The sequence below is a fragment of the Pelobates fuscus genome, chromosome 2, assembly GCF_036172605.1.
Source record: "Pelobates fuscus isolate aPelFus1 chromosome 2, aPelFus1.pri, whole genome shotgun sequence".
Lineage (NCBI taxonomy): Eukaryota > Metazoa > Chordata > Amphibia > Anura > Pelobatidae > Pelobates > Pelobates fuscus.
In genome coordinates, this window is record NC_086318.1 from 406072224 (window position 1) to 406093535 (window position 21312).

Sequence of the window (21312 nt, forward strand, 5' to 3'; positions counted from 1 at the left end):
TGCCATATAGAATCATTTTACTCATTGATTCTCTACGGCAGAATCAATCATATGCATCTTGCGCGTACTGTGCATGTTCTTACAGTCCCTAATGCTCCTCTATGAGAAACATTAGATTGGACTGTCATTCTGAAGTCCTGTCTCCAGGATGACATCAGCCAAGGAAAAAAAGCCAAATTAGTGTGGAAGGAGACCTGGCACTGGAGAGAAATTAAAGTCATTAATTTTATTTTGTTTTTTTTAAAGTTTTGTTTGTTTTGGGGGGAGGTGGCTAACACTACCGTATCCTTTTAAGGACTCAAATTAATATTTATGGATAAGCGTTTTAAATGTAATATTACATTTAATATAAATAATTTTTGGATAAACTTTAACAATTACTTTTTCAAACTATTAAAAATATATGTTATAGGGGGGCGGAGCCTGGCAGCCGAGCTGAATGGCCGCACACACTGTGAGCTCCTTGCAAACTGCCTCCTAAACAAGCAATTATTACAAAATTGCGACTCAAAACCTGGATCCCTGGACACCACGGTGTCGGGAGAAATCCCCAGCTCTCAAACCAGCTGAGTTTCTGACCGTGAGCGGCAGGTAACCCCGGAGAGAACTTCAAGGCCTACAAGAGGCCTACGGGCAGCGCACAAGAGAGAGGCGGCCGATCCCTCAGCCTGCTATCAAGCACTCAACCGGGACGACTAGCATGCGACCTCTCTCCGCCTCCCCCCCCCCAGCCGGTGGGGGTTATCCCGCAACTTCCAACGAAGTATCACTGGTAAAGCTTCAGCCACTATGCATTGGGGACGACCCACCTGCCATGGCCAAGATGGTGGACACCATGTGCGACTTATCGGCACTAACCCTGCAGGAGAAGCTAGACTCCCCGCTCGCAAATTTCTGGGCCACACTAGCCGCACGCTGTCACAAGCCGGCTGAAACCCAGCCAAAGCCAACCGTTCCGTGCATATTTGAGCAGCCAGCGACTCATGGGCAACGACATGGCACAGCAAAGCCACTAAAGACAAAGCGGATGCCGTGTAAACAAACCCGGAGCCGGAGAACCCGCCCAGCAACCACCCTAAACCTCGGTCCCAACCGGAAAAACCTCCAGGACGCAACCCACCACCTCGGAAGACCAACATCGTCCACAACTGCATGCCGACCTACACGGGTCCTCGAGGTCAATCCACAGCCCCAAACGGGATTAATGAGACTGGCGATATGGGAAATGTCGGGGCACGCAGCGGGTGGAACACTGAGGCACGGGACTGGAACGCTTCTACTAGCCGGGACAGTGCCCATCCTATGACAGGAGTGGGCTAAACATCAGGGGGTCATACCCCCTCTCCTTTTGCACCCTGCCATACTAACGGCAGATTCCCTTTTTTTTTTTTTTTTTTTTGTTAGTCACTGTTACACAGTTCTTTCTTTGCATTACTCCAGTATGAACCACAACACGCTACAACATACGTCCATACACGGCTAACACACGCCGCCTAATCTTCCGAGCACAACACAGGTGTAACGACATCCAGCACCCAGTGAACACACCTAGCCTCCACAGTCTGTCAAGCAGGCTCTTTATAATGTCTCATTGTTTAAAAGTATGTTATACACCAATGTACATGTAATGCCCGAGAACACACTGAAACACGTAACCATACCTACCATAGACACCTGGCTGCGGCCCGTACATGGCAAAGGGTAAGGGCACCGGGTCGGAGGTCCTGTCAAACCAACCCCAGAAATGTAATCTCAATCCTCTGTATGACTTCACTCTCAGTGATATTTTGTTTTAGTTCATCTTGTTTTAGCTTAATTGTTTTATATTCTCTTGTAAGCTCTCGCATGCTAATACTCATGGGCATAATGCCCTTAATCTAATTCAGTTTATTCAACCAGTGCTTTTACCTCACGTCTATCCTGTTAATCCTGTTAACCCTCTAAAATCAAGCACTAGCACTGTGTCTCCCAAGCTTGAATAATTAATATGAAATGTGCAGACTAAGCTCCACTGTGTTGTTCTCTCACAAGATGTTGATAACGATTTCTGTCGCTTAACGGTACTAAATGCTGACATGTACCATCCATGCACAACAAAAACAAAGAATTCAAAAAATATATATCAATATATGAAAAGATATCAATGGATGACACATTTTTTCTAAATATTTTCTCATTTACTACATATATTAAAACAAGGACTAAATTGGAGACCTTGGATTGGTTAGGGGCTGAATAGATTGTCACTGGTGGAGAATCCGGAATCAGTTCTTGAGATTTTTTTTTAATTACTTTTATTTATTTATTTATTTATTTATTTTAATTCTTTATTTTGGGGGTGCATAGCAAATACATGGTTGGTACATGGCAATTTTGTAAGATGCAGATATACAGAGTGGTTTTACAATAGCATTGCCGTGTTATGGCACCTTTTGTATTTTTTCTCCATAATGCAATGTGGTTCAAGTTTCGGGATATGTCTGAGAGGGGCTTGGGTATGGGGGTTGCTGTGTGAGTGAGAGCACTCAGATGTTCCCGTGCTTTGGGTGTTAATATGCTCGGGAGTCTGTATCTAGTGGGCTGGAGTGGGGTCAGCATATTTTCTCTCACAGAGGTTGGTAGGTGTTCTCCCTGGGCTCATTCTAAGGATTGTCTGGTGATCTTAAATCGGGTATATGAGGTGTACAGCAGTAGTGCTATATCACCCCCGGTGTGGGGGTTGTACCACTGTTTCTATGAAGTACCCCTGACCTATGGGGCGGCGGGGGAGAAGTCAGGAGATTTCAAGCCATGGGCCAGTTCGGGATTAGTCGTCTCCAGTTGCTATACATTCTACACAAACATGGTAGATGTAAAAGAATAGAAGAGAGGTAAGAGGGAAAACAAATTTAAACTATATCTCAACAGGGTTAGTAAACTTTCTTGTAGACAGTTCTCCATTTCTAGACTCGGGTGCGTTCAGGTGTTAGTAGCTTGCGCGTTGCCGTGCCTTGAGATAAAGGGAGTGATGTGGTCTGGGTCCCAGGTTTCGGTGTTGGTGTCAGATTGCAGTCCCCTGTTCTGCCCTATCAGTCCCAGTGCTTTCAGGAGGGCTGGTGCCTCTTCGACAGAGGTGAGGGTGTGATTAGTTCCGTTGTGGGGTACTACCAAGGTCCCCGGGGCTCCCCAGCGGTAAGTGATGTCTGCGTTTCTCAGTTGTGAGGTGACAGTTCCGACTGACTTGCGCCAAAGTAGTGTGCAAACATGGTAGATGTAAAAGAATAGAAGAGAGGTAAGAGGGAAAACAAATTTAAACTATATCTCAACAGGGTTAGTAAACTTTCTTGTAGACAGTTCTCCATTTCTAGACTCGGGTGCGTTCAGGTGTTAGTAGCTTGCGCGTTGCCGTGCCTTGAGATAAAGGGAGTGATGTGGTCTGGGTCCCAGGTTTCGGTGTTGGTGTCAGATTGCAGTCCCCTGTTCTGCCCTATCAGTCCCAGTGCTTTCAGGAGGGCTGGTGCCTCTTCGACAGAGGTGAGGGTGTGATTAGTTCCGTTGTGGGGTACTACCAAGGTCCCCGGGGCTCCCCAGCGGTAAGTGATGTCTGCGTTTCTCAGTTGTGAGGTGACAGTTCCGACTGACTTGCGCCAAAGTAGTGTGCTTTTGGTGAGGTCTTGAAAAAAAGACAAGGAGGAGCCCTCAAAGGCCAAAGGTGTTTTGTTCCTCAGGACTGTCATGATTCGGGATTTGTCTTGGAAGGTTAGGCATCTGAGGGTAACGTCCCTTGTCACTCCAGGTGTCAGCTTGGCAGAGCTATTGATGCGATGTACCCCGTCTATTATTATTGTTTTGGCGGTGGCGTGGGGTAATATGGTGGTTAGTAACCTGCGGAGATAGTGTGGGAGCTCCTCGGCTGTAACTTCCTCAGGGATTCCGTGTATTTTAATATGGTTTCGGCGCTGTTTGTCTTCTAAGGCCGTGAGTTGCTAAGAGAAGTGTGAGTGATGTGCTTGGAGCTGGTGCACTGTCTCTTTAAGGGTTTTGATATCTGATCTGGTGTCAAGGATGTCCTCCTCTGCGGCTTGCACCCTGTCTGTGATGGTTTGTATGTCATTTCTCAGTAGTTTTAGGTCTGCTGCCCATAATTTATGTATATCTGCAAGCGGGATTTTCAAATCATTTTTGGTAGTAGGGGCAGACCCGTCAGGGGTCTCAAGGGATTGTATGAGACATGCCTGTGTGAGTAGCGTGGTTTTTTTCTCCCTCTGCGCCTGGTTACTCGCACCTTGGTCCTCTGTACTGAGTGTTCTGGGCTGTGCAGGCTGCCTTAGCATGTCCCTGCTCTCTGCTGTGGAGTTCGGTTTTTGGGACTGGCGTCCCCTTTCAGGCATGAAGTGTTGGGTGTTCTGTGTGGCTTGAGGCACGATGTCTGGCGGGCTCTGTGTGTAGCTGCCGCATAGGAAAGCCAGGCCCTGGATCGTCGGCGCGTAGTAGGCCGCGGTCCTGCGCCGCGGCTTGGAGTGTTTCGCCGTGTACAAAAACGGCATCTATCGGTGCGGTGCCAATCAGGTAGGTCAGCTGGAGTGTTTTTAATGTCGGATGGGGCTTTATTGGGGAGATATTTGATGGATTCAGGCTGTATCTGGAGGAGCTTTCAGGAATGGCGTCTGTTCTAGTCGGTTGGCAAGTCCCGCCCCCCTACTTTTATTTATCAACACACGTTTAATGTATTATCTATATAAATACATAAATAAATGTATATACACAGTGTGGGCCAAAATTCAAAGTAGGATTTGACAGGTAAATAACTTATTTGTTACTAGTTCAATTTATTTGTTGCAGGTACATATTATAACTGAGTCATGGAAAATTAATCATAGGTAATTTCTTGAAGAAACAACGACTAAAAATAGTGGAATTATTTTTTCGAAACTGAGACAACTGTTTGGCAAGTGGATAATCTCAAGAAATTCCCAGATTAATTGGCTGCCATGTTCATCCGACCTTTCAGCTCTGGGATACTTTCTGTGGGGATATCTGATGGCGCGGGTGTATGTGGAAAAAAAACAAGTACAATTGAGCAGTTTAAGAAGAATAACTGTGCAGAAATGTGACCACTGGAGCCTCAAATATTAACTAATGCTATGAACAATGCAATTAGAAGAGCCTGACTTTGCAAGGCGGCAAATGGAGATTATTTAACAGATGTCATCTACCGTACCTAGTCAAACAAATCTCCATATGTAGAGCATTCATTGTATGTAATATCTTTGAAGTTGGTTTATTAATTTAAAAAAAAAAAAAGTTATTGACTCCTCAAAACCTACTCTGAATTTTGGCCCACCCTAGAAATGTGTGTGTGTGTATATATATAATATATATAAAACCAATAGGGCTGCACTCACCTGAACCTGCATACATTAAACGCGTGCCAATTACGACAAACAAGATCCAGCACATGTTCTATAAATTGGCCCAAGCAGTGCCCTTATAATGTATGCATGTTTAGGTATATGCAGCCGTATCGGTTTCATATGTAAAAATATTTGGGAGTCCAGGCCCACACCCTTGGTTTTGCACCATCCACCCATCCACTTGTCGCAGGTGCCCCATTCCAGGGCCATAAATAACCTTCCACTGAGGAGAGCACCGTGAGTAGGGGTTTTCCAGGTAAATGGTTAATCTCACAAGGGCAGGCATTGGATTGCTTACAGGACCTGCCACAAATGGGGAACATAATTAACAAAATGATGATGGATAATAATGAACCCTGTTTCATCTTTTTTTTTTTTTTTTTTTTTTTTTTTTTTTTTTAGAATTGATTGAAAAACATTAAATAAAGATTGACTAATAAAAAAAAATGAATGCAATGCCAATGTATTATCTTCGTGACAGATCCTGCAAGAGTTAGAGTATGGACCCTCAGTCGATTGGTGGGCCCTTGGCGTCCTGATGTATGAGATGATGGCAGGACAACCTCCGTTTGAAGCGGACAATGAAGATGACCTCTTCGAATCTATCCTTCATGATGATGTCCTTTACCCAGTTTGGCTCAGTAAAGAAGCTGTCAGCATTTTGAAATCCGTAAGTCTTCCTCGTTTTCTCCCTGTTTCTTTAAAAACAATTTAAAAAAAACAATTAAAAAAAAACAACCACCATATTTGACTAATACAGATCAGCCACCCCAGTGGGAGTTCAGACACAGTTCATAGTGCCACTGCTAGCATAATGGGGCCTGGAATAAATTACACTTCTTGTGGGAAAGAACATAGTGTTTGTGTTTTTTCCCTTTTTGTACGCTCTATAAACCTGAGCTATACGGAATTGCGTTATATGATAAAAAACAAACAAAAAAACACGCACAACAAAGCAGATCCTGTTATCTCTGTGACAGTTTACAGTCCACTCTGTCTGCCAGTCGGAGAAACACAATTAAACCTCATGATTCATATTTAATAGATTATTATTTTATTAGTCACTCCTCAGTCCCTTGTCGACTTTCCAAGAGTTCTTGAAATCCTTTTTTAAAGCAGACCTGTCGTCTTTAAATATGTGACTGATAATATTTCCCTTAGACAGGCAGAATCTATTTTAATGGCCTGTAAATGCAAAAATAATTATTTTGATTTTACTTGAAGTTATTGTCCTACAGTTGCATGCGCATATATGAGAACACATATTGTCTTCAGCTCATTTTCTGGGTTCACAAATTTAGCAATCCAGTCCAGCATATTATGGAATGGACTCAATCCAGCTTGAGTCCATTCCATCAGCATAGTATATACCTCTAGGTCAGCGAGGCCTCTTATACTGCACGTTATAGGTAATACACAATTTATACATGTCTGTATGTGACTACATGTATGATTGTATGTCTGTATGTATGTATGTATGCATGTGACTGTGTATATATGGGGGTAGAAAAGGGTCAAATGTACAATACATTAGGGGGGGATTGAGAGGTACACAAGAAGTAATTTGGGTAAACATACACACTAGGTGGAAAGGAAGGATTAGGAGAAACACACAAGAGTCGGAAGATAAAAGGGATGAGTGAATGCGGAGCAATACAGAAAAGTTTACAATTCGAGGAAGGGGTGCCAACATACACATCTGCCCTGATGCCAATTGGGGAATTGAGCGACGCTGGAGGTCCTCACACAGCGTGAGGATGTCCAGCGATGCTCTAGCACAGAAAGTCTGTGCTGTGGACACAGAAGTGCCCTCTAGTGGCTGTCTAGTAGACAGCCACTAGGGGAGGACTTAACCCTGCAAGGCAATTATTGCAGTTTATAAAAAACTGCAATAATTACAGTTGCAGGGTTAAGGGTAGTGGGAGTTGACACCCAGACCACTATAATGGGCAGAAGTGGTCTGGGTCCTTGGAGTGTCCCTTTAAAGGGAGAATGTAGGCTCTTTAACAGGTTAATCTTATTGAAGTTGTTATAGTGCCTACTGTCTTGCCCTTACTGTCCTAGCCCCCAAAATTTAATATTAAGCTATTTGTAGGTGTAGGAATTGTAGGCGCGCCACTCTATAAGGAGCATTGTATTGGTCTGTCATTGTGAAGGCATGCCTCCAGGATTACGGAGACTCTGTCCTGGAGAAAAGGTATATATATAATGGACTAACATATGTTATACAGATGGGGGACCTAAACTATCCAGGGAAATTAGAGCTGTTGTTTTAGGAATATATGTTTATATGTATTCTTCAGGCTACAGTGTTTCCTTAATTCCTTATGGTAAATTCTGCTAGTCCTAACCTGGAACCCAGAATATGCTAAATATGACCATAAACCGCTAGCTAAATCGGAACCTCAGTGGCATCATCTCATTAATAGCAACTCCCCAGATCATTTATTAGGCTACATAAGAGATTGGACAGCCTAGTATGAGTATGCTTTTTACCTGTTAAGGATTCTCGGTGATGAAATTGTGCCAGGTTTTGGGTTTTTTCTTTTCGGTTTCTTTTTCTATGGTTCATTTTATTGCCGGTTACTATTTGCTACTGCTTTAGGCACTCTCTGTATTATGGAAGTGTACACAATCTGAAAACCCATTATAGACAGACATTGTTTCCTTTGAGGTCATTATTTGGAGTTGTCATTGTCCGTAAAATTTGATAAATATATATACCGTGTTACAAAAAACATTTGCAGCTTGTTTACAGGCAGTCTTCATATTGGATAGAAGCCACACGATGCTCTGATCCCTTGCAAGGCGATGCAATAAGATAAAATACTTTGTAATACTTAATTGGGCCAGCGATGTCTCAGTGCTGGCGTCTTCTGTCATCAGAATAACTCTGAAGGTTCTGGATTTTCAGGAGAAAACGTGAATGTCAACAAACTGCTGAGGTTCTAATTGAGTGGGCAATGTACCTGTAGTAGGTGGTAGGCTGCAACAGTGTGGCAATCGAAAAGACGAAATGCTTCAATAATAATCATTTTTCATGAACTTAATTTGTTGCAAATTGACACTGTAATATCTGGAAATTGAACCATTGGTTCTGGGGATTCTAGCTTCATGAATGTCCACGAACCTATTTTTCTTTCCATTTTTAATCCTTCTTTAATTATTTAAGGTGTGTGTAATTTGTATAATGAATTCAATTGTGTGTGTTCTAGCGTAGGAATACTGTAATTAATCCAAATTATACTGAACACAGATGGAAAAACAAACGCTCCAAAATAAACAGAAAACAAAAGCAACCGGCCTAGTTATGTGGGTCATGTGGAACACTTAGTGAAAGAGAGTATTCTGTCCAAGTTCTGTACTGAAATGAACCAGTGTAGACTAGCCTAATCTCTGGAAGGCTGATTGGCAGATTTAGTGTAAAAATACAATCGTCCAAACATGGGAGCTTAATATCAAAAGCTGCTCAAAAGCAAATGGGTTATTTGGAAGAATCCTTGTATGCGATGAGTGCTAGATTGTTGCCTTTATATATTGTAACTCTAGCAATGCCTCTAGTGCCCTTTTCTCTTTTTCAGGCTTTCTAAGGATAGTGCAGGCCTTTTCTTTTAGATTTGTTTACGGCCAGATAATTCGGCTAGGCCAAAGCATTTTTTCCAAAAATATATTTCTGAGGGGAGAATGCTGAATTTCGGCAATATGTTTGTTCGATTCTCAGAATTTTGACACCAATTTGGGAACCGAATTAGGCAAAGCAAAAGGGGACAAAAATTGGCCGATCCGTGTACTACAAAATATATACATAATATAATACAGAATATAGTTTGCATATATTTTACAGTATACTGATAGGAATGTTTTCCCATCATTTGGTTCACAGATCAAGTGAGAAAAAGTAGGACGAGCAGGGGAAAAAAAAAAATCTTTATTTATATAGTACATATTTATTAACTTTATTAAAATAAATATATATGACTGGCCCCTAGCCATCAATCGTCTTTTTTTCCCCCATCAGTCATCTCTTATTTTGGCACCATGGGCAGAATCCAGAAACACAAATCAAAACGAACATGCTCGGTCTTTGCACGTTTCAGTCGTTTCCTAGCAGCTCGGTATATTTTGAGGCTGAGTTTGGGAATTCGAACAATTACCTGTTGGGCAAAAATTCAGACAAATTGGGATTGGGATGGAAACTAATCTCCAAGTCTATTCCCTTTCATTTGTATCAGACTGCCTTTGAGTTCAAGTTTGGCACTGCATCAATTGCTCGACAAAAAAGTCTTCGGGATGGTGGGAGGGTTTCCCAGCTACGTGCTGTAGAGTGAACTACAACCAGCACGGCTCTTATCAAAGGACTACATAACGGATGTAACCTCACACTGGCCAGTAGTCATTAGCCACCAGGCTCTATCTTAGTATTGTTTGATGTATTTGCTTCTGTTGCAGTTAGTACATCTTGCCTTGCAAAGAGTAACTTCTCTGAATGTCTAGAAAGAAAGAATTCCCTAACCTAATCATTTAGACATGATAATTATTTAAATTACATATGTCTATTGTGTTTAATAAATCTATATATATCTATTATAGACCCAGCTACCTGGGCAAGAGTATACCTTTGTAGAATAGGGTGTTCACATGAATACAATATAATTCCTCCCATTAGGGAAGTTACCATTATACAGTTGTAGGTATTGAACCCTGGTGCCCCATTTTAGGAATTTGCATATGCTAACCCCATAATTACTACATTTCATTGGCACACAAAGTGCCTAAATATTGTTTATGTTCGCAGATGTACAGAAATCAGAACCCTCATTAGAAGAACACACACAATCAGCTTGCTCTATAATCTGTGCCAAGGCTGCATACATTATTAAGGACGGCTCATTATCGTCCACAATAAGTTAATTATTATTGGCCCCTGGGATATTTATGAGCTGCAATAATTTTAGGTCGGAAAAGCCTAGCTGGTAAATAGCAGAGTTTGAATGGTTCTCCAATTTGACTTTACTGACCTAAAATTAGCAATTTCGCTTTTTTCGACAATTCCTATACATCGTAAATCAGAAGATTCATGAAAAGTCATTAATGTACTTTATTTGTGTAGTAAATACAATAATAGCTCCCACGTATTCCATATCAAAATTATTCTACTGAATTGGCACATAACTATTCCAACGTTTCGCTTACCTTCGTTAACCTTTATCAGGGAAGTTTAAATGAGGAAAATAAGATATGACTGACTTAAATGTGCTAAATCAGGATATGACCGCTTTTTATGCAGCTTTTCTTCTCTTTAATTTATGAATCATGAATTGCTATTCTCTTACTGAAATTGAGTTAAATAAGGACAATATATGCTTAAAAAAAAAATGTTATTAAAAAAAATTATTAATAGATATATAGCTTTCGCTGCTGTGATCTTAGTCACATACCCAAGCTGTGTTGTTCTGTTCTCCAGGAAAGGGAGAGGATGTGATGAGGCGTCTGTGCAGTTTACTGTATAATACTAACAAGGGATTAGGCTCGGAACACTTAATTTCCTTACATTGTGCTAGCAGACACAAGACTTCATGCCTTAGTTACTTAAGCCAATGACAGGTTCTTTAGGGCAAGTTTTCATCAATTTACGTCGCTTTAGGTGTGAAGGATTCTCCTTAACGTACATTCTAGAAAATGGCTTGCCTTCTGTTTTACAATTTAGACATTTAAATAGTTCACTCTCTCTATCCATCCATTGTTTGTAACATATATCATATGTATTTACAAATTCTGCCTAGATAGTTATGGAGTTATAGAATTATTCTTTGGGAACGTTCAACATTTGAGCCTTCATCTGTCCAAGGGCATTGAACCTCTTTTTTTTTGTTTTTTGTGTATGATTTACACATGGACTTTTTACTTATTTAATCCTATAAAGGACCTCGAGGACTTGTTTATTTAAGGGGAGCTGGAAGAGAAATTTGATATGGTGTAGCACATATTAAAATGCGCTACTTTGCAAAATTGTAAAATTCGAGTGGCTGAATGGCTACGGTCTATAAAAACAAATTTCTAATGGCAAGTATCCATTTAGGTTAAACAACCTGATATTGATGCTGTGTTCCCTGAATATTCTACGGTTAGCAGTTGTCCTATTTAAATATTTGATGCACTGGAAGCAGTCTGATATACACTGCTTAGAGGAGGGTGGGTGATGATTTTGTGGTAGTTTTGTGTATCATTTTCTGACAAATGTTTTTCAGTGCATCTCCCAGCTGACCCTTGCTCCAGATCGGAAGCCATATTTAGTCCTCTCTGTTGGCAGCACTACATATAAGTTAAGACCATGCATAATTTGAAATACTGAAACTATTCCAGTGTGCATTTTTGAGATGCGTGGCATTTGCGCACAGTGTCAGGGTTTGTACCTGAACACTAGCTTTGAATATAAGTATTGTCATTGGCTGGTTACACTGTGCTTCCAACGAAGAAGATTTAAAGATGGCCACCGCCATGTAACAGGTGTAAGCCAGAAGATGCACTAAATAGAGGTATTTACTTACCAGGACCAATTTAGACAGTGTATGCACCATAACAACTTCATCTTTATTTAGTGAAGTTATTATGGTAGGGCACACTCTTACCTTCAGAGGTTAAACCATTCTCAACCAGTTTAACACCAAAGTTGCCTCAAGTGCCGAGCTCAACTCCCCCCAGGCAGCATCCGTCATCTGAACCTCAGTTTCAGGACACGCTAGTAACAGCAGAGCGTCAGCTTCCAAAAAACTGAGATTTCGGAAATCGGATTCTACCTGGGTTAATTGAGAACAGCGCTGGAGGCAACTTTGGGATTAAACCTTTCGAGAATGATTTAACCCCTGATGGTAAGAGTGCACCCGTGGGCCTTCAGGCACTATAAGAATTGTATTTAGATGATGTTGTTATGGTGCGTGGAGTGCCCCTTTTAAAGGTATGCATTACAAAATAATATGAATTGACACTTTGTAACATTTTATTCTAAATAATAATAAAAATGATGACATTTTTCCTTTAATATTGCTAAAATGTAAAAGCAATTACATAATTTTCCCGTTAATTTATAAAACTCTAGAATATTATTTAACCCAGTACAATTAATAAACACATTACAGTAGCTGTGACATTGCACGGATATAAATACACTGAGACAAACAGTGTATACTGCCTGCGTGCATGCACAGAGTGGTGGTACTTTTCTTGCTTATACAGACTGGAAGTGGTGGACTGTGTGGAGGCAAGCGGTGACAGGATATTGATTTCAAAAACAGCTCAAAAGCCTGCTCTCTGGTACACATCTTTGTCATTAGTGGTGGAAATGTAGGGGTCGCTGAGGTTGCGAGCGCGACTGGGCCTTTTGCATTCTGCGTGTCACAGGTGGCCCAGGAGGTGGTCAGCTGGCCACCTTAAGGTCCCCCGAGGCAGACGGTTATCCACTAAGGGAGAGTAGGCTTATCAGGACAGCAGGTGCCTACTCTGCTGATATATATTGTGTCCAGAGGGGAGAAAGGGGCAAGCAGCGAGGGAGCACTTATCCTCCTACTCCTTTAGCTCTGCTCCCTTGTGCGCTCAGCGGTGATACCGGTGCTGAGATATGACATCATTCCAGCCCCAGCACCACTAAATACAGAGACCCAGCTCTCATAAGGTAGGGAGGCTGGATGGGACTCAAAAAACAACAACAAACCCCCTCCTCCCACAATAAATAAAATTAATTTATGTGTGTGAGAGAATGTGTATCCATGTAAGTGTTTCAAATCAGTGAGTGTGTGTGTCTTTGAGTGTGTGTATTTAAGAGTGTGTGTCAGTGAGAATGTGAGTGTCTGTCAGTGAAAGTGTGTGTTGGTTAAACAGTGTGTGTTCCAATGACTATGCATGTTTGCGAGTGTATGTGTGTGTGTGTGTGTGTGTGTGTCAGTCAGTAAGGGCATTTGTCAGTGACAGTGTGTGTTGGTTAAACAATATGTTCCAATGACTGTGTGTCATGTCAGTGGGTGTATGTTGGTGTATGAGTATCAGATAGAGCATAAGGGGAGGGGGGGGTGCTATTTCTGATTCTTGCACGAGGACTCTGTGATTCCTAGTTATGCACCTGTTTGTCATGTTCTAATATGAATTCCCATCCTTTACTTCTCATCAAATAGAACTTTTTGAAGATTTGTTTCTCTACCAGAAGAGTTTATAGACATGCAAAATAGCTTTTAAAAGCATATACTTTAATAAGAAAATCAACTTGGAATTTTAGTTATCAATCTTATGGAATTTTATCTTTCCACAGTTTATGACAAAGAATCCAAACAAGCGGTTAGGATGCGTCCCATCCCAGGGACTCGAAGATGCCATCAAACAGCACCCGTTTTTCAAAGAGATTGATTGGGTACTCTTGGAGCAAAGGAAAATCAAGCCTCCATTCAAGCCTCGAATTGTAAGTCATATATTATTTTCCAATGTTAAAAGTTTCATTTTAATTTATCTCAATTCTAGTTTGCATGCTTGTTTTTTTTTTTTTCTTACTACTCCCAGGAAGCCATATGTCAGACTAGAATTTTAGTTTCACATATGGCTTCCTGGGAGTAATAACAATCCTACAGGAACAAATTAAAAGGGTAAAAGCTTGTTTATTTGAAAATGCAGTTTTACAGTGACTTCTCCCTTACACCGAATTAGTGACGATGAGCAGTAAAGCAGCTGATTGGCTGGTGACAAACTTGTATTGCTACAACCTTAATTGTATGAAAAATATTGACACTCAAACATGGAGACTTCCAGGCGAGGGATACAAAAGCGGTTTCATAAGAAATGCTTGCCATGTCTTGCCGTACTTCTTGTTCTGTAGAAAAAGCAAAAGTTATATTTAAAGAGAAGATTTAAGGCTGTATAAGAATTCCAAGATATTGTAAAAAGACAAAAAAACTAAACAGTGCAATCATCATATAATGTAATGTACGAAAAACATGATAATGTAGAGAAAAAAACTTTAATTTTTCATTATTATTTAAAAAGAAAGTTAGTATCACTTTTCAGTTCATATCTTGGCTAACACTAGCACTATGTAGGCAGCCATCTGACCCAACCGTGCAGATAATCAAGAGCCAGTATGCATTCACAAATCATATGGCAAGTGCAAGCTAAAAGAATCTCAAAAGTGCATTCTGAGATGGCTTCAGACCTTCAAATAGTGCATGGTCTTAGAAAATAAGTAGTGTTTCTGAATAGAAAAGACTACATATAGTAGATTGAAAATTTTATATTTTAAACTTTAGATTATAAAATTAACAGATTTTTCTCTAAAAAAAAAAAGTGTAATAATAAAATGTGGGCATATATTTTTATAAGAACCTCAATGTAATTGGAAAAATCAAGATTTGGCAAGGAGCTCTTCTCATGCCTGTTCAGTATGACTGTCTAGCTCCGCTCTAAATGTATATATAAATGCTAAAATGAAATATTTATTGCTACTTTAAATACAACATTCACTGACAGCATCAATCACTAAAGTGTGAATTACTGTCAGGCCTATTCATTAAGTGAGAATTGTTAGGAATACAGAGTGAATTTCACATTTAAAGGAACACTATAGGGTCAGGAACATAAACATGTATTCCTGTCCTTTTAGTGTAAAAAACACTATCTATCCCCCTGCCCCTCCTTGCCATCCTAAATATAGTAAAATCTCACCTTTATTCCAGTCTGCTGGTGGTGGCTCTGCCCCTGATCTGCCTCTTTGACTGACATCATCAGAAGTGGTGATATCAGCCAATCACAATGCTTTCCCATAGGACAGCATTGGTTTGCCTGAGACTGTCAAGGAGGCAGATCAGGAGCAGAGCCAGCGCAAGCCAAACACAGCCCTGGCGAATCAGCATCTCCTCATAGAGATGCATTGAATCAATGCATCTTTATGAGGAAAGTTCAGTGTCTGCATGCAGAGGGTAGAGACACTGTATGGCAGTGGTGCACACTGTGCAGCACTGCCCCAGGAAGCACCGCTAGTAGCCATCTGAGGAGTGGCCAATAGAGGAATCCCTAGGCTGTAATGTAAACACTACATTTTCTCTGAAAATAGAGTGTTTACTGCAAAAAAGCCTTAAGGGAATGAATATACTCACCATAATAAGTACAATAAGCTTTAGTTGTTCTGGCAACTGTAGTGTCCCTTTAAGAACAAAATAGCTGAACTGGAAATATTCTCTAAGTCTGCTATGCCTCGAGTTTTGCTACTTTAGCTTTAAATTTGAACACTCAATACATCTCACTTTAGCAAATAACCATGTGTGAATAAAAACATAATTCAGAGTCAATATCAAATTTTAGATCCGAATGGCTGAATAGTAAAAATGGGGAAAAAAACATTTTTTTCGGTTCGTCTATTTGGCCTAAAATTTTACATTTCCTTTGACTTAATTTTCAAATCCCAACAATTAAAAAAAAAACCCTGATAGTGTCACCTTACATCGGGACTAAAATTCTAGTTTTGCATGGAATAACCCGAGATAACATCTTGTTTTGCTAACTTACCTGTACTGTGTACGGAGGTCATAAATATTCTTAGAATATAAATGGAATTCCGAGTATTACACAAAATGTTCGTGAAATAACTGTACACTTACCTCAGGGGACAATTAATAACAGTGTTGTGAGGCGAGGCGATGCATGATTTTCAAAATGTTGTCGAAAATTAGCTGAATTTATGAAAATTTACAGTTTCTTGACATATTTTTCCCAACATAGCTATTTGGATCTGAATGTTGCAAAACGACTAAACCGTGATTTGAAAAATTGCAAATTGTCACTGTAGATGATTTGTAGAATTTGTCCACATTTTGGACAATAATTAGCAATTTAGTTTTCATATCTCTACATTTCACTGTTATTTGAATAAACCCTTTTCACTAAAGAGTAACCCATGGTGAATTGAAAGCTAAATGACAAAATTTCGGCCAAAAAAAAACCCAGTTTTTATATATCAATATTTCTCTAATTCTGTTATTTTCCCAATATTTTTTGGCTTCATTTTGTTTTTCAGTTCACAAACATGAGGGTTTTGTGTACTGAGTTCATAGTTTTAAAGAGACACTCCAGGCAGCATAACAACTTAATCAGAATGAGGTTGTTATGGTGCGAGGAGGTCACAGTCGCCGGCTTACTTGTAGGGGGTTAAACTGTAAATTAACTGTTTAATGCCGGAGTCTTCTAGCCTTCAGGGACAGAGCGGTCAGGTGCCAACTTGAAGTCTTTGGGGCTTAACGGTGTGTTGGGGTTAAACTGATTAAGTTGTTATGGTGCCAAGAGTCTTTTAAGGTGTGGACATTGCTTTCTGCACACAGGGCACAGAGGCAGAGTGAACTCAGTGTGAGGTCAGGCAAACAGAAATAATTGTGTACAGTCAGTGAGAGATGGCAGTGCAGACTGCGTTTAGTCACAAGCTGCGGAACAGCCTTTTATATGTGAAATATAGAATAATGCTCCGACTGGTTTGACTGGAGAGCAGTGGTAACTAACCTTGGCATGGTGGAGATGTACAAATATCTTTTAACCTTTAAAGCTGTCTGTCCATTGTGGGAAATTAAAAAAAATAACTTTCAGTGCTAAACTTAGCCATTGCTTTCCTAGAATTATATAATGTTGTAATCCCTCGCAGGGTCCGTTAATCTAAATATAGAACAGCGACATTCATGTACCAGGTCCAAAGTGTTCAGAAAAGTGTTGCAATATATTAAAGCAATGTTAAAAAAAAAACTTCCAAATGTTCACACCTCAAATGTTCTTGTTTCATTTTGATATTCCAAGAAGTAATATAAAACTAAAAATTCTTTGGATTCATATCTGTATGGCAATAAAAATAGTGATGGCTAGAAACTGGAGAAATATGGGTGCGTTAAACTGGCAGGATATATGCACACAGATTGATTACCAATGTAACATGGAAGCCGGGATAGCTAAAATTTCAAAAGAAAAATATAAGGAAATCTGGGCCCCTTGGGTTAGATTTACTAACGAACTACTAACCCCCCCCCCCCCGGCCCCCCTCACAGAGATAGCTTTGCGTAGACAGTAGAGAGAATGGGAAGTATGTTTGGTCAGGATGCATTGTATGTATGGTATTTTTGTATGGCTGTAGATACAGTAGAACACTAGAGGCCTATTAGAGGCATGGTCCGTTTGTTATTTACAATCATCACCATTAATTTGATTACTATTATTAGTATCACTATGGTATTGTATTATTGTATTTTGTATTATTTTCAAAGTATCTTTTTGTACCATGCTAAATATAATATGTATATAAGCTGTATCTGTATTTGAATGAACTTTAAAAAAAAAAAAAAAAAAGGGGGAAATTAAAATAAAGATTTATATATATAAAAAAAAAAAAAAAACTTCCAAATGTTTAGTGACCGGAAAATTCCACCACTTCTCTATGAAAAATTCACAAAACCATTGTATCAGCGAAGAAATGGGAAATATTCAAAAATCAAGATTTAGACGTAAAAGAAATGTGACACTGATACATCTCTAAGGCCAGAGTAGCCAAACTGGAAGCATAACTGACTTTTTCCCCCAGCTCGGCTATTTTTTACCCTAATTTTGGAATTCAGTTTGAATTCTCACTTTACTGAATAACCCTGAACATGTTTTGGTATTTTGTTGGAGTTAACACCGCGGACGTTTCCTGATAGGTTCTCATTTTTCCGAGAACCAGGCCTGACCAGCCTTGAACATTTACCAATCTGTTTTCTACTAGCTACCCGTGAGCTACACATTTGTAACATGTTTGCCCAAATATACAGAATTTTTTTTTATTCCTGTTTCTGAACACATTCTATACCAGCGTACATTCACTGCTTATTAATAATGACTTTGCATTTAGAGTCATACAAAATTTGTTATATCCATATCTTTGACAAAGCCCCCAAGCTTTTAGTGAGTGAACCACTTGATCAGATCGAGTATAACTGGATTCCTGTTTGTCAGATGAATGTGAGAAGCTGATGTCATGTTCAGCCCTGGAATGCTATTCAGTGACTTGTTTGAGGGAATCTGCAATGCATAACATATATTCAGCCTGTCCCATGTGTTTTAAGGGAGATAAATTCCCACATAACTATTTTTTCTCTCCCAGGAAGCCAAAAATATGTTTTTAATTATCCTCTTGTGACAAATTAGAAGATGCATCAATTTCTTCTGAATTTAGCCAAATGGAAGGACATTAATCTGGTTTTACATTGCAGAGAGAGCCCTGGGCTTTTCAGTGTGTGTGTAGCCAACATACATGTTAGTGTAACAAAAACGCTAAAGAGTCATCTAAACATTGTTTGCCATTTGAGCCTCTGTACATTGTTATAAATGCATTCGTTTATTTTTTTTTACAAGGGATTTTAAGTATAAGGGATTAATCAGAAATAACATATTCATTTAAAAATAACCTTTTTGGTATCGATTTGACACTCCTGCTAACATTGTGCTTAGCTATTTTTTCCATTTAAAATGTTTCAAAAGATAAATCAAATACAAAATACAGTAAGTGAAGCATAGATATGCAATAACAAACAATAAGGGCAAGGATGTGCCACTTATAAGTACCACTAAATATCTGATATAGGAAAGCTAACTTTTAATATATTAATGAATGAAACTGGTAAAACTAAGATTACAATAAAACATGCTTGGAAAGGGGGACGGGAAGACTAGGGATAAAGGAAATGTCCTGGAGAAAAGGAGGTGGGGGGAGGAGGTAAGAGGGGAAAAATTAAATAAAGGCCTGGGTTTAAAATTAAAGGGAAAGCAAGCATGAAGTAACTAGCACAACAGGTAGCTGGTAGTGATGTAGCGAACATAAAATTTTCTGTTTGCAAACGGTGAACGGGAACTTCCGCAAATGTTCGCGAACGGGCGAACCACCATAGACTTCATTGGGCAGGAGAATTTTAAAACCCACAATAGTGATGGAAAAGTTGTTTCAAGGGGACTAACACCTGGACTGTGGCATGCCGGAGGGGGATCCATGGCAAAACTCCCATGGAAAATTACATAGTTGATGCAGAGTCTGGTTTTAATCCATAAAGGGCATAAATCACCTAACATTCCTAAATTGTTTGGAATAACCTGCTTTAAAACATCAGGTATGATGTTGTATTGATCAGGTAGTGTAAGGGTTACGCCCGCTTCACAGTGACAGACCAAACTCCCTGTTTAACGCACCACAAACAACCGCAAACAGTCCATTTGCACAACCGCAAACTCCCCATTTGCACAAGGTTGGATACCAAGCTAGCCATGTCCCGTTCCTTGTCCTCACTGATGTCATTGAAGGTCTCTTCCTCCACCCAGCCACGTACAACACCAATGGTCCCCGAAAGGTGACAACAAGCCCCCTGTATTTTTTTTTAAAATGTACACTACTGTTACACCAGATATGAGTTGCACTGGTGTGACACTGTGCCCTGGCAGGCCCTGAAACGCACACGTGTGAAGGAAACTGACTGCTATTATATTACAGTCAAAAAAGTTTTTGTTTTTTTAAATGCAAGCTATTGTGACACCAGATATGAATGGTGGCACTGGGCAAGTGGGCACAGTATACGCTGTGAGCCTGACACACACGCTGGCAGACAGGCAACTGCAATAAGATTACACAGAAGAAAAAAAAAAGCAGACTAATGTTCTAGCCCTAAAAAGGGCTTTTTGGGGTGCTGTCCTTACAGCAGAGATCAGATGAGTCCTTCAGGACTGTAGTGGACACTGAATACACTAGCCTAGCTATCGATTTCCCTATTAAATCAGCAGCAGCTACACTGTCCCTCCTCTCACTAAGAATGCAGCTTCCGGGGGGCGGGGCCTAGCTGTCATGGAGGAAAGACGCACTTTGTGTTAGCTCCCTCAATATCTCACTTTAAGCAGCTATCAACAAGCGAATGTTTCTCCTACCTGACTGACCCGGCATGCTTAATAGCGGTCAGCAACTCGACAGTCTTACTTACCTCCGCGTGGCAAGTGTGGCCTGGTGCTCACCAGGCGGGAGAGGCGGACGATCTCCCGATCCTGGGATGCCCAGGAGCAGCTACTTCCCGGCAGGAGCTCCGTTACCCCCCCTCGGACCGGTGGGGGTTATCCCGGTCCACCCCTGAGAGGCTGTCTGGAGCTAATGGACGCACAGAGCACAGCCGCGTGTCCTCCTGGTACCAGCAAAGCATACCAGGATATTGAGTCTAAGCTGGACAGACTCTTTAATCAATTTTGGAAGCAAATAACAAGCAGGAAGCCCCAACAAGCTCCACCACAGCCCCAACAAGCTCCACCACAGCTAAGCGAAGCAGTCCCCATTAAAATCCACCAAAAAGCGTCGAAGACGGGACCGGAGGCACGAACAGAAATGCAGAGCCTGCCCCACGTCAAGCACTCGCCTCCACCTTAAGCCACCACAATCCCGCACCGGACGTGAAGCACCACCGGGACAGATCCGACCACCCGACAAAACAAGCTTCCACCACCTCAAGCCGCGAACCCAGCACTCAGCCAGAGACTTGCCTTTGTAGTTCCAGGTATCAGGGACTCCCAGGGTCTGCACCTGGCGCCCAGAAGGGATTGGATGAGCACAAGCAGTAAACAGCAGCCTGCCAAGCATGTCCCACTATAGCCGATCCTCCACACCATGCCTTTGATCACATGAACTGCTCTCTGCACATTAACTAATCGTAAAGTAGCAAGCGTTTAAACATGTCATTATTTCACCTCCTAAAGAGTTTATTGTCGTAGTTCCTTACATGCCTTTACCTTAACCGTTCATGTATTATGTTATTCACTAGTCTCATCTCATGGGGCGACTCACACTTGATTTATAACTAGTGGTGGAGCTGCTGATATAAATACACAGTTGATAACGTGCAAGCTAGACCCT

At 40.7% G+C, this 21312-nt stretch overlaps 1 protein-coding gene across 1 annotated transcript in view; it reads left to right on the forward strand.

The window, feature by feature from the left end:
* The window catches only part of PRKCE (protein kinase C epsilon), a 385698-nt gene that overhangs the window by 349414 nt on the left and 14972 nt on the right, over positions 1 to 21312 (forward strand). The window contains exons 13-14 of the mRNA XM_063443914.1: positions 5875 to 6063; positions 13693 to 13839. Coding sequence (XP_063299984.1) covers positions 5875 to 6063; positions 13693 to 13839 — 336 coding nt within the window. The remainder of the gene's footprint in view (positions 1 to 5874; positions 6064 to 13692; positions 13840 to 21312) is intronic.